Below are 20,694 nucleotides of genomic sequence, written 5' to 3' on the forward strand. Positions count from 1 at the left end.
CCCTGGGTACCTGCCTCTCTTTTCCCTTTTTCTTTTCACAGGAAAAAATAACGGATTCCCATTTTTGGATATTTTAGGGTATTTAAAGAATACCCACAAAAATCCCAAATTTGGAAGAGTGAGACAAGTCCCAATCAGGGAACTTGGTTGGGAATTCCCTGGTTGGGACTTGTCTCACTTTGCCAAATTTGGGATTTTTATGAGTTTTCGTTAAATACTCTAAAATATCGAAAAAATTGGAATCTGTTATTTTTTCCTGTGTTTGTTTCCTCTCACGAATCACTGATGCTGTTGGAAAAGTAGTAGACTTTGTCTCAGCACCAGGGCTTTTCCCTTGGAATCTAAGGGAAAAGCCGTGGGGATGAGGTTGCCTCACCCCCATCGGAAGTGGCCTTCTTTGCCTGCTCTTTGATGACTTTTTCCCCCCGAACCGAAATGTCCCATTTATATTTCCACTGAATACACCTGCTACGCCAAGTTGAAGGGTTGGTTGTCTGCTCCTGACCTTGATGCATGCACTGGCGGGGCTCGGGACAATATACGTGGTCTTACATGAAGGAGCTTCGTTTCGTCCGCTGGACAAGGAAAACGTAGCCCCTGAAGTTTTTGGCGCCATTTCAGTTTTCTTGTTGCTGAGGAGTTCAATAGACGAAGACCAATTTTAGAGAGTTTTAACTGTATTTTTCGCCTTTTGGTCACTTTTTAAGGTAAGAACGTACAGATTTGCTTTGTGGTTCCTAATTGTACTTAACGCCATAGCCCAAGCAGATGAAATCAATAGATTTGGTGAGTCCGTCCAACTGTCAACGGTGTTTGGGGCTTACGTTCGCGCGGGTCCTCTTATTTTCTTACTTTTTAAGCTTTAATATACATGTAACAATATAACTAGTTGTTCGCTCAAATGCTGTTACTTTATTGAATTTGATACCCATGGTCGATGCCATTTTGGAACTGAGCAATTTTAGCTTGTGTAGGATAGTGATACGGGCCGGAATAGCTTCAAGAAATGAACAATCATGCGGTGTGCGGCATTTTGCAGAGTGGCGGGTAAATGAGGTAAACATTGTAGTGAAATGCTTTAACAGATTCCCTATCCCTAAACTTAAAGTCTTGAAAAAGTATGATTTATGGATAGGGAATCTGTTAAAGCAATTCACAACAACGTTTACCTGCCAGTCTCAGGCTGCAAAGAAAGTCAGTTTTACAGCCTGCCATTCGGGCAAGCTTTAGCTACAACCCCGGACAAAACTGTTGAGACAATTCCATCTATTTTCTAACTTTTTCGCCCTACTCCCGTCTCCCCTAAACGCAAAAAGTAAACCCCCTCCCCACCCCCTATTCAAAGTTGCCTTGGTCTAAAAACCAACGTGTATAATTGCCATGCTATCCTAAACAACTTTGGATCAGGGGAGGGGGGAAATCGGGCATTCATTTGGCGGAGGTTTCAGTTTTTGCCAGGATGACAGGAAAAAATAGGCATTTTCGCGATTTGTCTCAACAGGTTTTGTCCGGGGTTGTAGCATGTACTAGCCCACAAGTCATTTCAAGTAGCCCCCAAACCCTTTTTGATTAGCAGGATTGATTACAATCCTTCTGTAATTTGAATTTCCCCCAAAAAACAGCACTTTCCCGTCAGGCAAGTTAAGAGCAAAAATCACTAGCCCTATAGCAAAATCCACTAGCCCCGGGCTATCAGACATAACTTTCTTTGCACGCTGAGTCTTCAGTTTGTGTTATTGCACACCGACAATTATGTTTTGGCTTTCCTCAAATGACGATGTACATTTTATTGACAGCTTGTTTTCAATACTAATTTTTGGGGGCACACAGGGAAATAATAGCTCTCTATGGTCTTTGTGCCCAGTGGACTACATGTACATTGGAAATTTCTGAAAAATATGATAAGCAGGGCAGAAAATAATGGACAGCAGGTCACCGGTCATAATGACCGCCAAAATATTTCTTAGCCCGGTCAAACCCCAATTCTGGCTGGTCAAATAATGAATACTAATGAATATCAAATTACGTTGGCAATAGATCATTTTAACTACATTGTCATTCAGGTTTTTGACATCAAGTTGATGAAAAATGCATTCACACGTTGTAGAGTTTCTTTCGGCAGTTTTTGCACGTTTTAATGTCCGTTCCACTTTGAGTATCATCATATGGTGGTGTCTGAAGTCTCTAAAGGTAAAGAGGGAAGTGTAAATCCTTTTCAAACTCTCAAGGTTCAGGAAATGGAATATACATACAGTTAAACAAACTTTAGGAATTACAGAAAGAAAAATAAAGAACAAAATCTGCTTATATTCGTTGTACATCCCATTATCTGCATTGATGTTCAGAAATGAACATTGGTGAAACTTGATCTTTTTCCTTGCCTGGCACATGATCGAAAGTCTCCTCTACAAAGAAAAGTACAAGACAGTACAATCAGCTCTTCCCTCAGTTTTGCTGTTTGAAACAGATATCCCTTTAGCTTACTGTTATAGTTTAAGCTTTGAAATCTTACTACCTTCATGATTTCTATCATTTTCGAGTGACTCAGCCGCAATTTACCTTTGTTTGTTTTTATTTTTGCCGAGAAGTTGACCCGCATTAGCCTCGCAATCATGCTAAGAAGTCTCTCCTGCCAGGGCCGTCGGGGAATATAAAACTTGCTTATTGAGCCATGGCCTTTACTACTTCTTCATAGTTTATACCGATCGTTGTTGCCCTTGGCTTTGTAGCCACGCAGCTTGCTCAAAATTCCCTCGAAGGAGACCCATGTCTTTCCAACCACTTCACTCCCCGTACCCCTGCAAATCTGGTAGTTATGGGTAACTTTTTCCTCTCTCCATCCCTGTCAAGCAGATTTGAATGTGACATAGTGTCAATGGGTCCCTTTTTTAATCTACTATTGCTTGATCAATGTCAATCATAAAAATCATAGCAATTTATTTTCTCCTTTGGTCAAATAAATGTTAGCTGACTAGAAAGATTTAGCCAGGAGATTAAAACCAATCAGAAGTGGTGGCATGTTATGGATGAATATTGTATTCCTTTTACCAATAATTTTGAGAGCAGTTAAAAGTGACAAACTCACACGTGTAAATATAAATTTGCTTTTACCTCAAGTAGAATCAATAATGGCAGAGAGAAGGAAAAGGAGTTTAGCGTCAAGTAAACACTCCAGTGGACATGAACAAGAAGAATCAACTGTATGTTCATGTTCCTTTTCTGTTACAAAGATATGCATGTGTTTATTATTGAGTTTTAGTATTGTTAGCTTAGTTGTACTTCAGGGTTTGCTCTTGGAACTGACCTCTACAAAGTCCAGAAGAAGGTTACAAGAGCTATCCTTTTTGCAATAGTACATGCCTGGGGATTCCCCCAATGCAGTTATGTAAGGGTTCAACAAACTTTGAAGTAGGCAGATGTTTTCAGAGGAGTAATTATCTGTATCAACAAGGTTTTCAAATAAGAAACTTTCTTTAAATTGTCAGCTCAGTTCAGCGAAAAGGTAGTCATCTACTCTGAACAAAGCAGCCTATGCTTTTTGTCTGCGATTGGTGCATAATTGTTTTGAAAGCACTGCATGCACAAAACTTAATTGATGAAAAATGGAGATAAACAAAATTATGATAAATGGGTTGTGATATTTAAAATTTAAGTGCAACTTTCACACAACTGGTGTGAAATTTACTGGCTTATACAATTTGTGTAATATTTGGAGTTAATAATATATTTTCTTTAAATTTCCTCAGGATCTAAATTTGTCCAGAAGACCGCCAGAGACAATACTACCGTTAAAGCGCATTAAATCAGATGGCCAAAATGATGTAAGTAAAGTACGAAATAAGGGACAGTGTTGTCTTGCGCGCAGTTAAATTGTAATTTGGGAATGATGGTTTTTGAGGAGAGGGGAAAAGTGAGGGTAACCAGGGAAAAACCTCTTGGAGCAGATCAACAAGCAAGGTCAGTCTCAGTTGCTGCTCCAGGGTTGAACACAGGCCACATTGATGAAACATGATTAGCCCTTTCAGCATTAATGTCAACATGCAAATTCTCCAGACTGATCTTCATAGGTGTCCTTAAAGAATTAGTATTTTCAGATAACACTATTTTCCCTTTGATGTTCATTTTATTAAGTCTCATTGCATATATGTATTGATATTGTTAGAAGTTTAAATGATAAAATACACTGTATTCATGTTGGTCACTTTTCGGACTTAAGGGGGTAGAACTCTCACTACTGCAACACCATTCCAGTAGAAATAACACTTAAATGAGTTAACTGGTTATGCATTAGTGTACATACAGTTGTGTATAATTCCTATACACAAATGACTGTGTGCAAATTGCTGAAACTGCCACTACTGAACTTAGCCTCACTGACTATTATTTTATTTCTTCTTGTAGGAAAATGAAAACCGAGTCACCTCACAGGACAGGTTTGTATAATTTAAATTTTCATCAATATTTCATTGTAAAACTTAGAAAGTCATCAACACCAAATATATTTCTGGACCACTATTATGTTCATTGTTGCAGGGGAAAAGCCAAGCAGGCTTTGTGATTTAATCTGTTCCAATCATTGTCTTGATCGGTCACTTAGTAGCATTCCTGAAATATGTCAGTTGTTCACAGTTTTCAGAGTTTGCAAGTAGTCTGTTATATTGTGGTATTATTGTTGGTAGTTTTCAGGGTTGTCACTAAGACTTCAAGTTGCTGCGCGGTAAATACAACAAATAGGTGGGAAATCAAACAGCAAGGGGTTTCTTTTGGTTCTATTTTTCTTCTGTTTTCCCTTGAAAGTAGCAGGGGGCCACAGTCATAGCAGCCGGGGGTAATCCCCAGCCTGGGCCTCTTAATGAAAGCCATGGTAATTTTTAATCAGTAAGTAGGACCATACCATGTACAATATTTACAGTGTAATGTACATCTATTAAAAAGTGAAGAATTTCAAAATTCCTATACCTACTATACATGAATCACCAACCAAATAATATTATCGTTGCCTATCAGTCAGGGGGTATGAATTGGGAATATAGACATAGAGGCTTCTCAAGGGGTTACTGGATATCTACTGAAAAATTTAGGGAGCCAGGATATTTTGGCATTTAGGAAAGAGAAGATCTGGGATATCAAGTGTCAAGGAGTTGGCTATTATGGGAGTCCTAGAGGAGCCACTGATCATGACAGGATCTCAGGCTAGTTTAGTGGGGTTTACCAAACTTCCATCAGCAAGTTCCACTTCACATCCTCTACCAGTCCAGTCTCAAGAGTGAACTGGTATTACCCATTTGTTTGCCCACCTCAGCCGAAGCAGGCTGTTCCAAGGGTTGTCAGAAAGTTTTGAAGCAGAGGGCTGAGTTGTCCAAGTAAGCAGCCAGTCCAGGGATATCTTATTTAGAAAACGTCATCCATAAAAGAAATGCCAAGCAGAGTAGCCGGCCGATACTAACCAAGAAGGCAGTGTTTTTTGCCGGCAGCTGGCTACTTTTGATAAACCTGCTGTTCCACTCATCAACCAACCTGATTATCTTACAGACTGGTCTGGTCGCCTTGGTGTCCTTAACATTATAACGTGACAATAATTGTGCTCGTGACATTTGCATGCTCAGAGGGGGGATTTTCCATTTGCCGCAAACAGGTTTTGTGAACAGTTAAATTACTTTTGTTTTGTTGTCATTTGATCTCTATGTACATCGCACTTATTTCAGTGGATACTCAGGATCTCAAGGGAACGCTTTTCAGGCTATGGACCTTGACGGTGACAAGAATTTTAGCAACAGGTACATGTATTTTTCTATGCCAACACTTCTTGCAGATGGGGTAGCTGAATACTGTAAAATGTTCTTCCGCATGGCCCTCAGTTATACATGCAGCATGGCAATTAAGTTTGTCCATTATAGTAAGATTTTCTGTCCTGGCTGCAGCTTTCCAAATGACTGCGCAGTAGGCAGCACCATCATATTTCATAACGCAACACAAGCAGATTTTGGAAGGACTCAATACACTAGCTAGAGGAGATCTTTACATTCATTTAGCTGAAATGTTCTTTCCAAGACAAAATTTCATCCATAACAAGGAATTTCTAAGTATCCATCCTTTCTAAACTGCTGTTGTCTACCATAAAAAAGTAACAGTCAACTGCTTTGAGCCTTTTTTAGTTCTGGAAACATTGTGCATCAAGAAGTTAGTCCAGAACCAACTTATTAATCTATCTAGGTCCAACAAAAGCTTAGTGTTGATTCTGCTCCAGGATTTATCAGCAAAAAAATGCTTTAAGGATTCTAGTTTATCATAACATACATGCAGGAGGACTTAATTTAATGAATCTGCCCTCATGGCCTGTATTGCAGGTGTTTTCTTCTGGTGCTTGAATGTTTCTGCCTGTGTAACCACCATGATGAATTCTAAAAGTCAAGAAGTTGGGCCCTACCTCCTTCTTTTACCCTAATGCCTACCATGTTTCCATGCTCCACAATCTTCTAGACTCATAAAAGAAAAGATGACAGCCACAGCATTATGAACATAAACACATATCTTTCATCCACCCCCCCCCCCCCCCTCCCAAAAAAAATTCCTCAGGAATGGTATAAATCTTGTCCAAGTCCAACAAAAGCTCTGGTTTGTGAAGAGACACTGGAAACGTAATTTAAACTGATAAGGCAAGGATGATATTGTGTTTAGAGCACTTGCTCCCCACCAATGTGAATTTCAGGGCCAACACCCTTTAAAAACCTTGTGATGTCCCCTCCAAATTTTGCATTTTGGACCTTATAAATGAAATTTTACTGAAAGAGCTTTTGCCCTGTACTGCAGTGAAGAATCAGAAAGTCAAGGGCAGAATGTTGAGCCAATGGACATTGATGAACATAGGAAACAATCAGGACCAAGGTAGCTTATCAAAAAATATACGATATTTCATGTAGTTTGTTATTATGTGGTCTATTGCTTCATATATTAGATGTTTGCTTTGGAAGGCTCTCCTAACTACTTGTTACTGTGATAAACCAGTTTTGATTTAGTGCCTTGTGTCCCACCAGCACATAAATTCAGGATGAAGTTGTTTATTAACAACAAAAAGATCCAAAGAGACAGAGTTCGTAAAAATTTTGATTCGAGGGGAAAACAGCTTAAATCTTTTAGTAAAAACACCCAAAACCTACCGCAGTATTATGCTCTTGACTTGAAGAAACTTCCAACTGCACTGTGAAGCTAGTAAGGTTTTCACCTAGGTGAAATTGAAATGATGGAAAACTTCCCAAAAGTTGTCATCTGTTTGACTTCTTTTCTAGTAAGTGCACTTTAAAGAAATGGAAACTAGAATTTCCTGCTAATGAACCAGTCTTCATGACTTATATTTATCTCTAGTCAATTCATGCACTCTTATTTACATCATCTTTATTGTGTTAAATCATTGTTCACTGTAGGCATTTTAGGGTCTCCTTCACAAGTAAATGAGTTAGAAGTTCGGCATTAACATAGTAAAGTAGATGTATTTCTATGAGTACCTTTTTGCCTTCCATGTTCGTTAATTTTTCAGTGGTGACACCACTGAAAAGGAAGATAATTACCTCTGGAATATAAATGTTTATGAGGACAGTCAGGAACCCCATGAAGAAGAAAGTAGAAAAACTGGTGATGAAAACAGGTAATTGCCATGACTATCAGTGTGCAAGCTGGGAGACAAAAAGCTATTGTGGCAAGGTGTTCCATGTACATGTACCTAGTGGAAGAAATGGATTAAAAGAGGAATTGTAGATATGTTTTAAAATATTTTCAAGTTTTTATAACTTTCTATTTGTTTTTAAAGGGCTGGTGTCGCAGCACTCAGGTCCATTTTGTTAAGTTTTATTATTATTATTATTATTCATTCCAAATATTTCTCTGATTGGCTCCAATCTTCAGGCCAATTCTCAATAACCAGCTGCTGCTCACCATTTCTAGAAGATGTAGGTGATAACCCATTAGACTGCGAGCAGTCTCTTCATTTTCTTTTGATTCACAGTAGTTTGATAGCACCCATGCATAATTTTACTTCATTGTTCACTGCGTGTGGCTCTGAGGAAAATAGGACAACCACTCGCAGGCTAACAACCCATCGATTGGATGGTATCTTGCTAGAAGCCCTGTTTCCAGGCAATAACCGCATCATTTGTACAGAGCTTTAGGTTACTGCAGCCTAGCTGTCTATGTTTGAGTAAACCAAAGAAAGTAGATGTTCACCAGTATTCGAAGACGAAATAGCAGAAATTATGACTTACAGTCAACAGAAGAAATACAATAATATGCAAGAAATATAGCTCACTGGATGTCACCTTCTTTTTAGGGAGTATCTCAGGAAAAAAACATCTGTTTATACCCTGAAACCGTGATAAGAAACAGGCAGGGTTCTATCTAGAAATTATCTTTTGGGGGAGAAATCCTGAATAGCCCAAGGGGCTACAAGCTTCCTAGGGGGGTCCAGGGGCATGCCCCTTCCCCCCCCCCCCCCCCCCAAAAAAAAAAAAAAAGGTTTTGAAATGAATATGCACTGAGATGCAATCTGGTGCATTTTGAGACACAATTTTGAGAAATGTTACAGTGTCTGGATGATTTTTCCAATATAGTTACTTATATACAGTGATGACAACAATCTTTTTCGGGGGAAGCTTCTACCCCTCAAATACCCTAGATAGAACCCTGACAGACAAATGCTTGTGGAAAGTCTAGAGGTAGTACGGTTGTCAAGAACTTTGAAATAACTTGAATGATTGAAAAAATATTGAATGAGGCTAAGTATGATGCAAAGAATTATGCAGATCTTGGTTGTCATCCACTGTGGCCTTTATTTTAGTTATTCGCCCTCACTCACTATGGAAATTAACCATTATTACTATGACAACAGACGGATAGAGAGGCACCACACACATTACAGGTGTAAGATGTCTTCACAGGCAAAAACATTGCAGTGTAGCGGACTGACGGCCAATAACGACGCGACTTCACTGATCAATCAGGTATAACGAGAGACAAACTGACAAGATACAACTCACTTGAACTCTGTTAATTACTACTGCCCAGGTTGTCGAAATGTCAGTAACTGTCAACAACAGTCCTATTCAGGAATAAACTTGACCGGACGATAATATTTATAATCATTATTCTACCTACTTGGTTGATGGGTAACTGCCTTTTAAGAAGGCAATAAAAATATAGAGAATCAACATTTCTAACGTATGTACCTGTTTAAAACAGCCCTGTCACTGTCTGAGAAAATAATGCATCTGTTATAGGTTTTAAGTGAGTTTTTTCTTCCTTTTAGTCTTTTATTTTTATTGTCAGTATTCCTGAGTGTCCAAAAACAACAATTTATTGTACTCATCACAAAATAATTAGGTGGTTTAGTGGAGTATGTGGGCTACGCCACCAGAGATGTACGTTAACAGGGTATGCAAAGGAGGTGTCTATAAACCACTGGATACACATCTCTGTTTTTAAAAAACTTATTTGTTTTAATTCTACAGAAGGAATACTGACAATAAAAATAAAATACTAAAAGCAAGAAAAAACTTACTTAAAACCTATAACAGATGTATTATTTCTTCAGACAGTGACAGGGCCGTTTTAAAGAGGCAGGTAGGTTAGAAATGTTGATTCTCTCTATTTTTATTGCCTTCTTAACAGGCAGTTACCCATCACCAAGTAGGCAGAATAATGATTATAAATATTATCGTCCGGTCAAGTTTATTCCTGAATAGGACTGTTGTTGACAGTTACTGACGTTTCAACAACCTGGGCAGTAGTAACTAATAGAGTTCAAGTGAGTTGTATCTTGTCCGATTTTCTCTCGTTATACCAGATGTACACTAACAGTGTATGCAAAGGAGGTGTCTATAAACCACTGGATACAGATGTCTGTTTTTAAAAAACTTATTTGTTTTAATTCTACAGAAGCTTTGCTGAAAACGTAGTGTGTTGTTCAGTTAGCATTGGACCAAGTGCAGCCAGTCAACAAAAGAAAAAGAAGAAACAAGCAAAAAAGCAAAGAGAAATTAATGAAGTTTCCGAAGACCCTCAAGAGCTGGTGCTAAAGAATGCTTGTGCTCTGCTTAATACTGGTGGAGGGGTTTTGGTGATCAAAATTGTTGACTTTCAGAGTATTACCAAAGATTCCGTTGACAATTTCTGGAAAACAATTGCACCAAGGTTAAGCGCCTTGATTACGTCATCGTTAACTTATGATGAGGTGTTTGATCGCCTTGAATTTTCTGATGAAGTGTTATTGTTCATCAGAGCACCGCAGCATTTTTGTACATTAAAGTACAATTTGTTTTTACCCAGTGATGAACGTGCGTACGAGGCATCTTATGAACAAACATTGAAGCTACTTGAAAAGCAGCCTTCCAAGTGGGGAAAGAAAAAAAAGTTTAACCCAATTGGTGTCCCGTTAAACGACCTTCCTACGGTACCTAAAGTGTTCAAATACAATGAAAGCCTCAATTTCCACGAGTCAAAACAAGTGCAATTTAAACATTGGACTTCTGAAACATACTTAGATCACAATAACCATGGCCAGCGTCAAAGCATTGAGAGATGGATCTCTGCCTTTGCTAATGGTAGAGGTGGTGTCATACTACTTGGTGTGACAGACGAAGGTCGTGTGGCGGGCCAAGAACTTAATCCGGAGAATAGCCAAAAGGATATTGAGGAGAGAGTTAGCTCTCTTTTCAATAACATGGTGTGTGATTTTACCATGGAAAGAAAAACTCATTGGGACATGGAATTTGTCCCTGTTGTTCAGAGTGATTGTGATTCCAATGCTGTCATAGTTATCTATGTAGCGGGGCTGGCAAGCTGTGGGGGCGTCTTTACAAATTGTCCAAAGAGTTTCCAGTTAAAGGTTGGCGAAGATGGCAACAAAGTTCCTTTTCAGCTCGACTTTAAAGGTTGGAAAGAGAGAATGCTTTCTGCAATGGGCCTCCAAAGCAGTGGAAAAGGTTTGAGAAGAGTTTCTTTCCTTAAGTGTTGACATATTTTTAATTTTATTCACCATTTCTGCAAAGACTATGATTTACACGTTGAACATAATTTTGTCTTTTTTTCGTATGGGACGTTTTTTTCCTTAGTTTTATTTAGGTCGTCTAGTCTTAAAACAGCTACAGCGATAAGATAAAGTTAGACAACTCGGACAACCCTTTTTATTGCCGGCTATTTTGGCCATTCTGGTGAACTTTGAATTTAATTTAAGAGTTGTCTTCAGTTAGCTACTTTGAAATCACAGAAACGGAGTACATGCCACATAAGTGTACGAGCTGGCAGTTAGAAATTATCGGTATTTGACGTTGGACAAAAAAGTGCTGTGCACTGGCAAAGTATTATCTATCGGGGCAATTCTAAGATCTATTGCTTTCTGCTTGAAAGTGAACCATTATCAAGATCTTGTTTGGTTAAATTCCAAGAAACAATGGTGTCAGCCAGCTACATTTGTGTGCAAATGTTTCAAATGCTGTAATGAATGAACTAGTTGATAGTGAGGCATTGAAAATGCACAACGACGTTTTTTTAGATGAAAAAATATCTTATATTTTCAGGAAGTTTCTTGTCAAATGTATCTAGGTAATGAGGCATCACAATGCCTGTTCGGATTTTATCGATAATAATAAGGCTACCTCTAAAATGTAAATTGTTTTATTTTCCAGCTATGGACGCCATGGTTGCTAAATTTGACAGGCTACGTGTTTCCAAAGGACATTTGTTGACAGTGAAGGACGATGCCCAGAAGATAAGAGATGCCTTTTTCCATGGTAAACCTACCTGTTTTGAGATTTTTGAAATGGCAGACCTATTTTGTCATCTTCTGTCCTATTCTGACTTTGCTAAGTTTCTAGTAATTAGTTACACAGTAGAACGGTGCAAGGTTGGTCCTCGGAATTCTAAGCTTTAAAATAAGGTGATTAATCCAACTCTTAAATGCACGGCACGCGTAGCAAAACTCGTCCTTTTATTCTCAACTCGGACCCAAGCGATCTATTGCAACAACAGATCACTTAACTTGCAGCCCCTTTGAAGTAGTATTAATGTGACCTTTTAAGTAACCTTTTATATTGTGAAAGAAGGTACACGGTGGTGGTCAGAGAAAAAAATGGAGTAGCACCAGCGCCTTCGTTTGGTTTAAAAACAATATCAATGACAATGATGCACCAAAACTAGTTGTTGGAATTTCAACATGATCACTTCTGCCGACAGAGACAGCAGGTTGCCACGTTTTAACTGGAATGACTGGCAATAGTTCCAGCCATAACTTAGACAATGTTCATAATCTACCGAATAGCTTTTTGTGGCGCCACAGAAGGCAATCTGGTATAGTATGAACGGCAACGGCCCTGGGTGGCACAAGTCGTTCACACATATCGAACATGTTGCTAGAGCGGTTGGGCCAGAGGCTTGGTACACTAAATTCCATTTTTCACTCCTGAATATTTACTTCCGTCTTAGTGGATACCAGACCGCATTCCTGCTTATTTACTTCCGCGACGGGCCGAAAAAGTGTTCACACTGCACTAAAGTATCGCACAAAACGTATCCGATATGTGACGCTCCACTTTCGAGATCTGCGCGGCGCATCTTCGCTCCGTCACAGAAATCGCGCCGCTGCAACAATTCTTGTGTGTAGACAGAAGTCCTATCCGAAATAGTTTTCGTGGAGGGGCAAAAGGTATCCGGCATAGTGTGAACATAGATTTAATCCCCACTAAATCGACGAACGTTTTTTATTCAATTTATTCCTTTGTCTTTCACTCTACCATGTTCTTTCCATAACATAGCTCCAACATCCGGTATGTAAACTACTACCAACCCACAATCCCCTGATTCACTCTCTGTAGATCGCATTTTCCATTCAGTAAAGTTTCACTTGCATTTTAACACTATACTGTCTCAATTTCAAATGATAGAATTGATTTTATTGCAAAAATGATTATACAACCAGATAGTAGGATTCCAATCTTAACTTACCTTAGTAAAACCAGCTCTAAATATTTTACACTTGTTATTCTTTGTTTATTTTGCACGTCTAGTGAGGGAAGACTTCCCTGTTATGCCTGAAGGTTTTGAGTTAAGCCTCCCAGAGAACGTCAAAACAATTATTAAGGAAATCCAAAAGAAAGCATCTGGAAGCCGCAGTCGAGGCCTACTTGTTGCCGCTCGTTCGTGGCTTGCCAATGTGGGAGGTACACCGTTGGATGGTGTCATCTGTGACCTTGTCCTGGTCAGTAGAAACTTGCGGGGACTCCACCTGCTCACTCTTTGTGATTCTGCGGATGATGGGAAGTTCCTGATATACAGCAGGGAAGTAGCCCAAAAGATAAAGGTCGGTCTTGCCATAGATGGTGCGTGCTGCCAAAAGGTCTATGTCGTACCGCATGTTGTACCATGCACTGATGACACCACTCAAGCAATGCAGGCATTGAATATCAGAGATAACACTCATTATCCTAAAAGTTATGACCTGACCTCTCGTCAAGTCCTCAACGAAGTCCTGAAGTCCCTAGTGATCATTCTTGCTACCGTGCCCTCAACTCTGTCCAGCAAGTTAGGTGTAAGCATCATGAATCTGTTGACAAAAGAACAATTCCAGTTGGTGAAGGAGCAGATTGAAGTTAACAGAGAGTTGTGGATCAAAGGCCCCGCTGGAACGGGGAAGACTCTGGTAGCCGTGGAATTCATGCGGGAGCTAATGCTGCGCGAGAAACTAGAAAAGAACCAGATTCTATGTGTATGTGAAAATGCTGGTATCAGAGAACAAATAAGGTAATATAACTGTCAATAATTAACTCGGTTATTTGACCTGTAATATTACCCGTCTTCTTAGTTGTATCGGCTTGTCTCAAGACTTTCACGTTCCTAAAAACGGTGGAAATGTTTCGGTTTAGTGGGCCCTCAGACCTCCCAATCGCTAGCGCCTTTGGCGCTTGCTTGCATACTCGTCTACCTTTTCCAATACAGTTTCCTACTGAATAAACTTGCTATATGTATTGCCGTCCGTTTTGAAACAATAGGGAACTTAAGCAAAGGCGTTTTTGAAGGACGCACGTCAACCGGAAGTGAAAACTTTTTCCTTTTAATATGCCTTGACGCTATAAAATTTGTATCCCTTAGTTTCTTTACACCTGTAGAGACGATTTAACTGAAAATTTTGGCAAAACCACTGCTCGGGAATTTTAAAAAGTCCACTTCCGGTTGGCGTGCGTCGTTCAAAAACGCCTTTGCTTAAATTCCCTAATGATTAATAAGTACCCCGTCATTAGCCGAGTTTGAGGTTGGTAGCACAATATTTGGGGACCGATTATTTTCCCGCGAGGATCTTTTAATAGCCCTAATTAGCTTTTGTGTAGGCCAGCATCTCGAAGAGTCGTCCAAGACCATGCCTTATATTGACGCATTACAGTGAAAATAGGAATATTAGAATGCTCCTCATCGAACGACTTTTTGTTATTTATTTATTTATTTATTTATTTATTTATTTATTTAGTCACTCACAAAACCTTATACAACATGAACCAAAGTTGTTAATTAAATTATAAAATTAATGTGACAAGGAAGCCTAACGAAGCTTGAAGCTTATATTAATAGGCTTCCTTCAACTACCTAGTGAACTAAATTTATGGCTGAGTGCAGAGTGAGCAAGATCAGAAAATTAGGCGACAGATCGGCTGTCAGTGAGATAATTCTTTAAATTTTTTTTAAAAAATAAATATAGAAGGAGAGGTAATTAGTGAAACAGGCAACGAATTCCAGATTTTAGGTCCTCGGTAAAGGATACTGAATTGCTTTATATTTGTTCTACAAAGATTCTTGCATTTTCATCATCTCATATACATACGCCTTTGTTACATAGTCGCCATCACCTTCTTGTTCTAATTCGTCGACGCCATCTTTGATAGAAAGGGACTCTTCGTGAACTTGATCAGTTTTTTTGCTTACGCGGCGGTTTACTCATTTTATCGGCTTATTCAGCAGGAATCTTACTGATTTGACGTAAGATTCTAAATTTGTGTGATTAAAATTTAGAATGAATTTACGGGAGCACAGCTCCACACGTCTGCACTCTCCACGCACATGGTTGTACCTGACCACGCGATAATTCTACTGCTTCTTACTTGCTCCTCTTGATAGTCTAGTTTCTAGGAAACCTCGTTTGATTCCATTTTGAAAATGTTCCTTATCGTGCCGCGCACAAGTCCTCACACCTTACTTACTAGTCTATGAAAAAACCGTCCAGTTTGACATTCTAAGTACAGAGCACAATTTTGAAAAATTTCGATATTTGGGGTAGGACAAGACTGTCGTTCTGTGATGACATTTCGCGAATTTAATATAAGATCTCAAGAAAGTAGTTTTAAACTCAATACCTTAAGGTGGCTCGATACAGTTTTTCAGGGTCAATACCTCCCAAGTTTGAGCATAAACTACGTCGCCAAAAACAAAGTTTTGAAAAAATTGCCGCCGCAGTTGTATTAGATAAAGATGAAAATTTGTTATGATCAGGGTTGCAACGGCATCGAAGTTGTCATAGCAACGAAATGACGCTATTACCTATTTTACTTGCAGCAGTATATCTCGGCACTGGGAACTGTTCTTTGAAGATCATTCACGGGAACTTTTTCCTCCAATAGCAGCCTCGATGTTCGTGAAGTTTAAGCGAAATCTGTAAGAGCGTTATCGAGATATTTTGGGATAAAGTTTTTATTGTTAGAAACACAGTAAAAAATGGACAATATTGTTGTTTGGCCGTTATCTGTAGAAAATGAAGCGCTTTCGACATGAAATTTCACCTCATAGTAGTTTCAATCTTTTTAAAAGCGTGTGTGAAAGATCATGGAAGATAGCTCCAGCCGATTGCTAGAAAGAAGGGTTTGATTAGTATGTATCGAAGCGCTCTTGTTAGCGGTTTTGTAAACATTTTGGTCTACTTTAACAAATTAGCGAATAATTTTTAAACCGCTCGATAGAATTTTTTAAAAATTTAAGATTCTTGAGATTAACCTTCCTTTTTTATGACCTTTTAGTTTCAAGATTATTGATATATTGTAAGGCAGTAAAATAAGGGCTTTGTCTACGCTATTCCGGATAGCTTTTCATGTTGACGTCAGTAGAGCATTTTCACATGACGTCACGGCGGCCATACTGGTGTTCCAAAACAATGAAACGGCGTCCATGTTGGTGTTCCAGAACAGTCCTGTAGGAGTTGAGTTCCTTTCTTATGCAAACGCTTTTCTTTTGTTCTAATAAATTAGCATAGATGCTAGCCACGTGAGTGAAAATGCTCTATACTGTTCCACATGCTATTTTCATGAACCGCCGTTAACGCCCTTTATCTTTTACGTCTTTTTTCTTTCAGGGATTGCGAGGTATGTAAGGTAGTCTGCCGTCAACTGTTTGAGAAACTTGAGTTTCCTGAAGTAAGACACATTATTATGGACGAGGCTCACAACTATGAAATTTCTCAAGAAAAACGAGAAGCCCTCAGAGAAGTGAAAAACACTGTTGTGGACGAGGCTCAGAATCATGAAGTTTATCAAGAAGACCAAAAAGCTCCCAAAGATGTCCTTTACCAGAAAGCCAGGCGCCTTGTTAGGCAGCATGACCCTAATAGACCGGGATACTTGTGGGTTTTTGCTGACAGAGGCCAGACAAATCACAAGTTTCCTTCGGGAATGCCAGATGAAACCATGCAGAAGCCTAGTTTTAGATTAAAGAAGGTGATCCGCTACTCTAAAGAAATTTTTGATCATGCCAAAAAGTTTCTCACTAAAGATAATTTGGACGAAAATCTTGAGATGGGCCATGATTATAATGGTGAAAAGGTACAACTCATCCGCTATCAGCCACGTACAGGGAAAACCCAGGTTGATGCTGTAAATGAAACAATTCAAGCCCTTCTTAATGAAGGATACAGAAGAAGCGATGTAGCTGTTTTGTTTAGAAAAGGAAATGTTATTCCTAAGATAGGTCTCCATTTTAAAGCTGTTGATGCAGAGTACAACAAGACTAATGACGTAGTTGTCAGTACCGTGTTAAAGTACAGTGGCCTAGAAAGGCCCGTTGTGGTTCTCGTTGACGTCGAGGATATCATTCCTCCGGGACGCATGCGAGATCCGTTTATTTACTGTGCTGTCACAAGAGCAATGGTGAAACTTGTTATTATACGATGTAAGAATTGACTAGATCCCAAAAATTCTCCAAGCGAATTGCTGCTTTAGTTCATTAGGCTAAGTTTGAATCACGGTTGACCAGCCCAAAATGTTAGTTCTCCTACAAGGCGACATTTATTCCTAACAAGCACGCAAAGTGCAGGAATCGTGGGAGAATATCGTCCCTTGTCGTCCTCAAATATTTTTTAACTTCAATGCGATATTTTCGCAAAATAGTGATGTTTTTGTTCTAAAACACGACTATAAAACAAACCACTCTAACAAATACAAATCGCGATTTTAGAAGCAGCAGTCCTCATTCCTTGGATAGTCTTTGCGACAATAATTAAGAAGAGGATGTTAAATCGCGGGAACCTTTTCCTTGTTAAACGGCTTTGTAGAAGCCCCTCCACTCATGTAAATAGTTCAAGAGTGACGTAGAAAGAGACCAGGAGTACGCTCAGTCACTCGACCCTCTTGCAACGGTCACCTTGAAGTCGGATAAGTTGCTGCTTTACAGGGGGGAGGTAGGGGTGTAATTTGAAAACAATTTTGAGTGAATGTATGGACTGTCCCGTCGAGACAAAAAGTTCGACTGAACGTGTTTTGTGTGTTTGTGGTCTGTAGTGTTAAGTAGATTTGTAGTTTATCTCTCTTTATAAACGAGTATGACTGGTAATGGTAAAATCTTTAGATGTACATGTTGAGCTGTCCTTAAAGGAAACAGTAAACGTTTATGAAAAAATTCTAATTTAACTGTAGGAGTTAAACTCCATTAAAACCCAATAGTAATAAATTTATGTTATATATTTATAAGAGTTAGAATCTGTCGTAATAGTTTATAGATTTCCTATCACAAATTTAAGTTGGATTTAGTGCCAGTAAGCCTTGCAATTTTTCCGAATTTAGTCACATAGATTAAGGTGGCTCGATACAGTTTTTCAGGGCCAATACCTCCCAAGTTTGAGCATAAACTACGTCGCCATAAACAAAGTTTTGGAAAAATTGCCCCCACAGTTGTATTAGATAAAGATGAAAATATGTTATGATCAGGGTTGTAACGGCATCGGAGTTGTCATAGCAACGAAATGACGCTATTACCTATTTTACTTGCAGCAGTGTATCTCGGCACTGAGAACTGTTCTTCCAAGATCGTTCACGGGAGCTTTTTCCTCCAATAGCAGCCTCGATGTTCGTGAAGTTTAAGCGAAATCTGTAAGAGCGTTATCGAGATATTTTGGGATGATGTTTTTATGATTAGAAACACAGTAAAAAATGGACAATATTGTTGTTTCGCCATTATCTGTAGAAAATGAAGCGCTTTTGACATGCAATTTCACCCGATAGTAGTTTCAGTCTTTTTAAAAACGTGTGTGAAGGATCATGGAGATAGCTCCAGCCGATTGCTAGAAAGAACGGTTTTATTAGTATGTATCGAAGCGCTCTTGTTAGCGGTTTTGTAAACATTTTGGTCTTCTTTAAAAAATTAGCGAATAATTTTTAAACCGCTCGATAGATTTTTTTTAAAATTTAAGATTCTTGAGATTAACCTTTCTTTTATATGACCTTTTAGTTTCAAGATTATTGATACATTGTAAGGCAGTAAAATAAGGGCTACAACTCGTTACTTTTTTATCGGAAGTTTCGTTATTACAAGTGAAAGCCTCTCATTATTCAAGGCATTGTCTCCAAGTTTCATTTTCACGTGAACAACAGTAACTAACAATGCATTCGACATATGCAAAATGCTAGCTATTGTTATGCGCGAAAATATGAAACTTGGAGACAATACCCTGAATAATGAGAGGCTCACATTTGTAAACACAAAATTTCTGCCAAAATATTGGCGAATTGTAGCCCTTATTTTACTGCCTTACAATATATCAATAATCTTGAAACTAAAGGGTCATATAAAAGGAAGGTTAATCTCAAGAATCTTATTTTTTTTAAAAAATTTATCGAGTGGTTTAAAAATTATTCGCTAATTTGTTAAAGTAGACCAAAATGTTCAAAAACCGCTAACAAAAGCGCCTCGAGACATACTAATCAAATCCTTCTTTCTAGCAATCGGCTGGAGCTATCTCCACGGTCTTTCACACACTTTTTTAAAAAGATTGAAACTACTGTCAGGTGAAATTGCATGTCAAAAGCGCTTCATTTTCTACAGATAACAGCCGAACATCAAGATTATCCATTTTTTACCGTATTTCTAACCACAAAATCTTGATGCCAAAATATCTCGATAACGCTCTTACAGATTTCGCTTAAACTTCAAGAACATCGAGGCGGCTATTGGAGGAAAAAGCTCCCGTGAATAATTTTGGAAGAACAGTTCTCAGTGCCGAGAAATACTTCTGTAAGTAAAATAGGTAATAGCGTCATTTCGTTGCTATAACAACTCCGATGTCATTGCAACCCTGATCATAAAAGATTTTCATCTTTATCTAATACAACTGTGGGGGCAATTTTTCCAAAACTTTGTTTATGGCGACGTAGTTTATGCTCAAACTTGGGAGGTATTAGCCTTGAAAAACTGTATCGAGCCACCTTAACTGACGTAGAATATTTTTAACGGAGTTAATGAATGACGGTGATTTTTACTTACTGACTGTAGGACAGCACTCGAACCAGTTAAAAGCCACTGGCAATTTTTCCTGTTGCTTGCATTTTGCCCATTTCTCTCCCAGAGTCAATTTGTAGTGACACGGAAGGAACTTGCAACATTGGAATCTCCGGTTGTGGATAACCTCTCCAGTACATGGTACCATTTACTATGCTCCCATACGAACAACCCAAAATTGTAGTGTTCATAAAATCCCGTGGTGTGACCATTCAAATAAAGCGATCTTTGGTATTGCTTTCACATGATGCTTTGGTTGTGCAGCCTTCAACAAAAAGCTTGAATTTCTTATTGTTTCCGGAATATCTAAAATGGCATTAAGTAAACTCGGGAGCTAAGCAAAAATTCAACTGAGTAAGAGTAAAACAAAGTTTGCAAACGGACGCAACGACTCCCAACATTGTTGCGCCAACAATGTTGGGAGTTGTTGTATACGTGTTGGCAGAGGTCTGCAAACGGAAGCAACAACTCCCAACAATGTTGGGACCTGCAGTGCATCGTGTGAAGGATGCAACCCATAAGTCTTTATAAAGCATGCGTAATGAGCGCGTGTAGCCCCAACAATAGGGACTTTAAGATCCAAAGACGCGGACGGCAACGAGAACGTTCGTCAAAACAACAACTGGTTTAATAAGCAAAACAACAACTTCGCAAGTGCATCACGCTTTTTTGTACATTTCTTTCCTGTTTTTGCACGACTACGACGTGAAAATGCCTAATTTTGCGTTTTATGGAGGACGTAAACAAGCAACGACGAAACTTTATTTCTCTTTCTGAGCTTGGCTATGGTCCCTTGAAATTCAGCTTCAGGAGGGTTCGCCTACATTTGACAAAGTTAGTGGGTAGGATTAATTGCTATCAAGAATGAAAGAACGCAAATTCACTTTTTAAGCGACGTTCTCGTTGCCG

At 38.9% G+C, this 20,694-nt stretch overlaps 1 protein-coding gene and 1 long non-coding RNA gene across 2 annotated transcripts; both read left to right on the top strand.

Annotated features, from left to right (window-relative positions):
- The first annotated feature begins 620 nt into the window (after positions 1-620).
- On the top strand, positions 621-4,459 carry LOC140936740 (uncharacterized). The gene is made up of 4 exons (XR_012165409.1): positions 621-707; positions 3,121-3,200; positions 3,747-3,821; positions 4,402-4,459. It is a non-coding gene; the product is annotated as an uncharacterized lncRNA (long non-coding RNA).
- Positions 4,460-5,708: 1,249 nt separating this feature from the next.
- On the top strand, positions 5,709-18,081 carry LOC140936722 (schlafen family member 9-like). Its single transcript, XM_073386208.1, has 7 exons — positions 5,709-5,777; positions 6,811-6,885; positions 7,535-7,642; positions 9,925-10,970; positions 11,673-11,777; positions 13,050-13,782; positions 16,373-18,081. The coding sequence occupies exons 1-7, from the start codon at positions 5,743-5,745 to the stop codon at positions 17,193-17,195; spliced, it is 2,925 nt and encodes a 974-aa protein (XP_073242309.1). The 5' UTR covers positions 5,709-5,742; the 3' UTR covers positions 17,196-18,081.
- The last annotated feature ends 2,613 nt before the right edge of the window (positions 18,082-20,694 follow it).

This window comes from Porites lutea, chromosome 5 (genome assembly GCF_958299795.1).
Source record: "Porites lutea chromosome 5, jaPorLute2.1, whole genome shotgun sequence".
NCBI classification, from domain to species: Eukaryota; Metazoa; Cnidaria; class Anthozoa; order Scleractinia; family Poritidae; genus Porites; species Porites lutea.

Bases quoted from the DNA above. Each gene is read 5' to 3' on its own strand.
- LOC140936722 (XM_073386208.1), top strand. From the start codon at position 5,743: ATGGACCTTGACGGTGACAAGAATTTTAGCAACAG. The intron at 6,886-7,534 runs GTAGCTTATCAA...TTAATTTTTCAG, and splicing joins AGGAAACAATCAGGACCAAG to TGGTGACACCACTGAAAAGG. The intron at 13,783-16,372 runs GTAATATAACTG...TTTTTCTTTCAG, and splicing joins GGTATCAGAGAACAAATAAG to GGATTGCGAGGTATGTAAGG.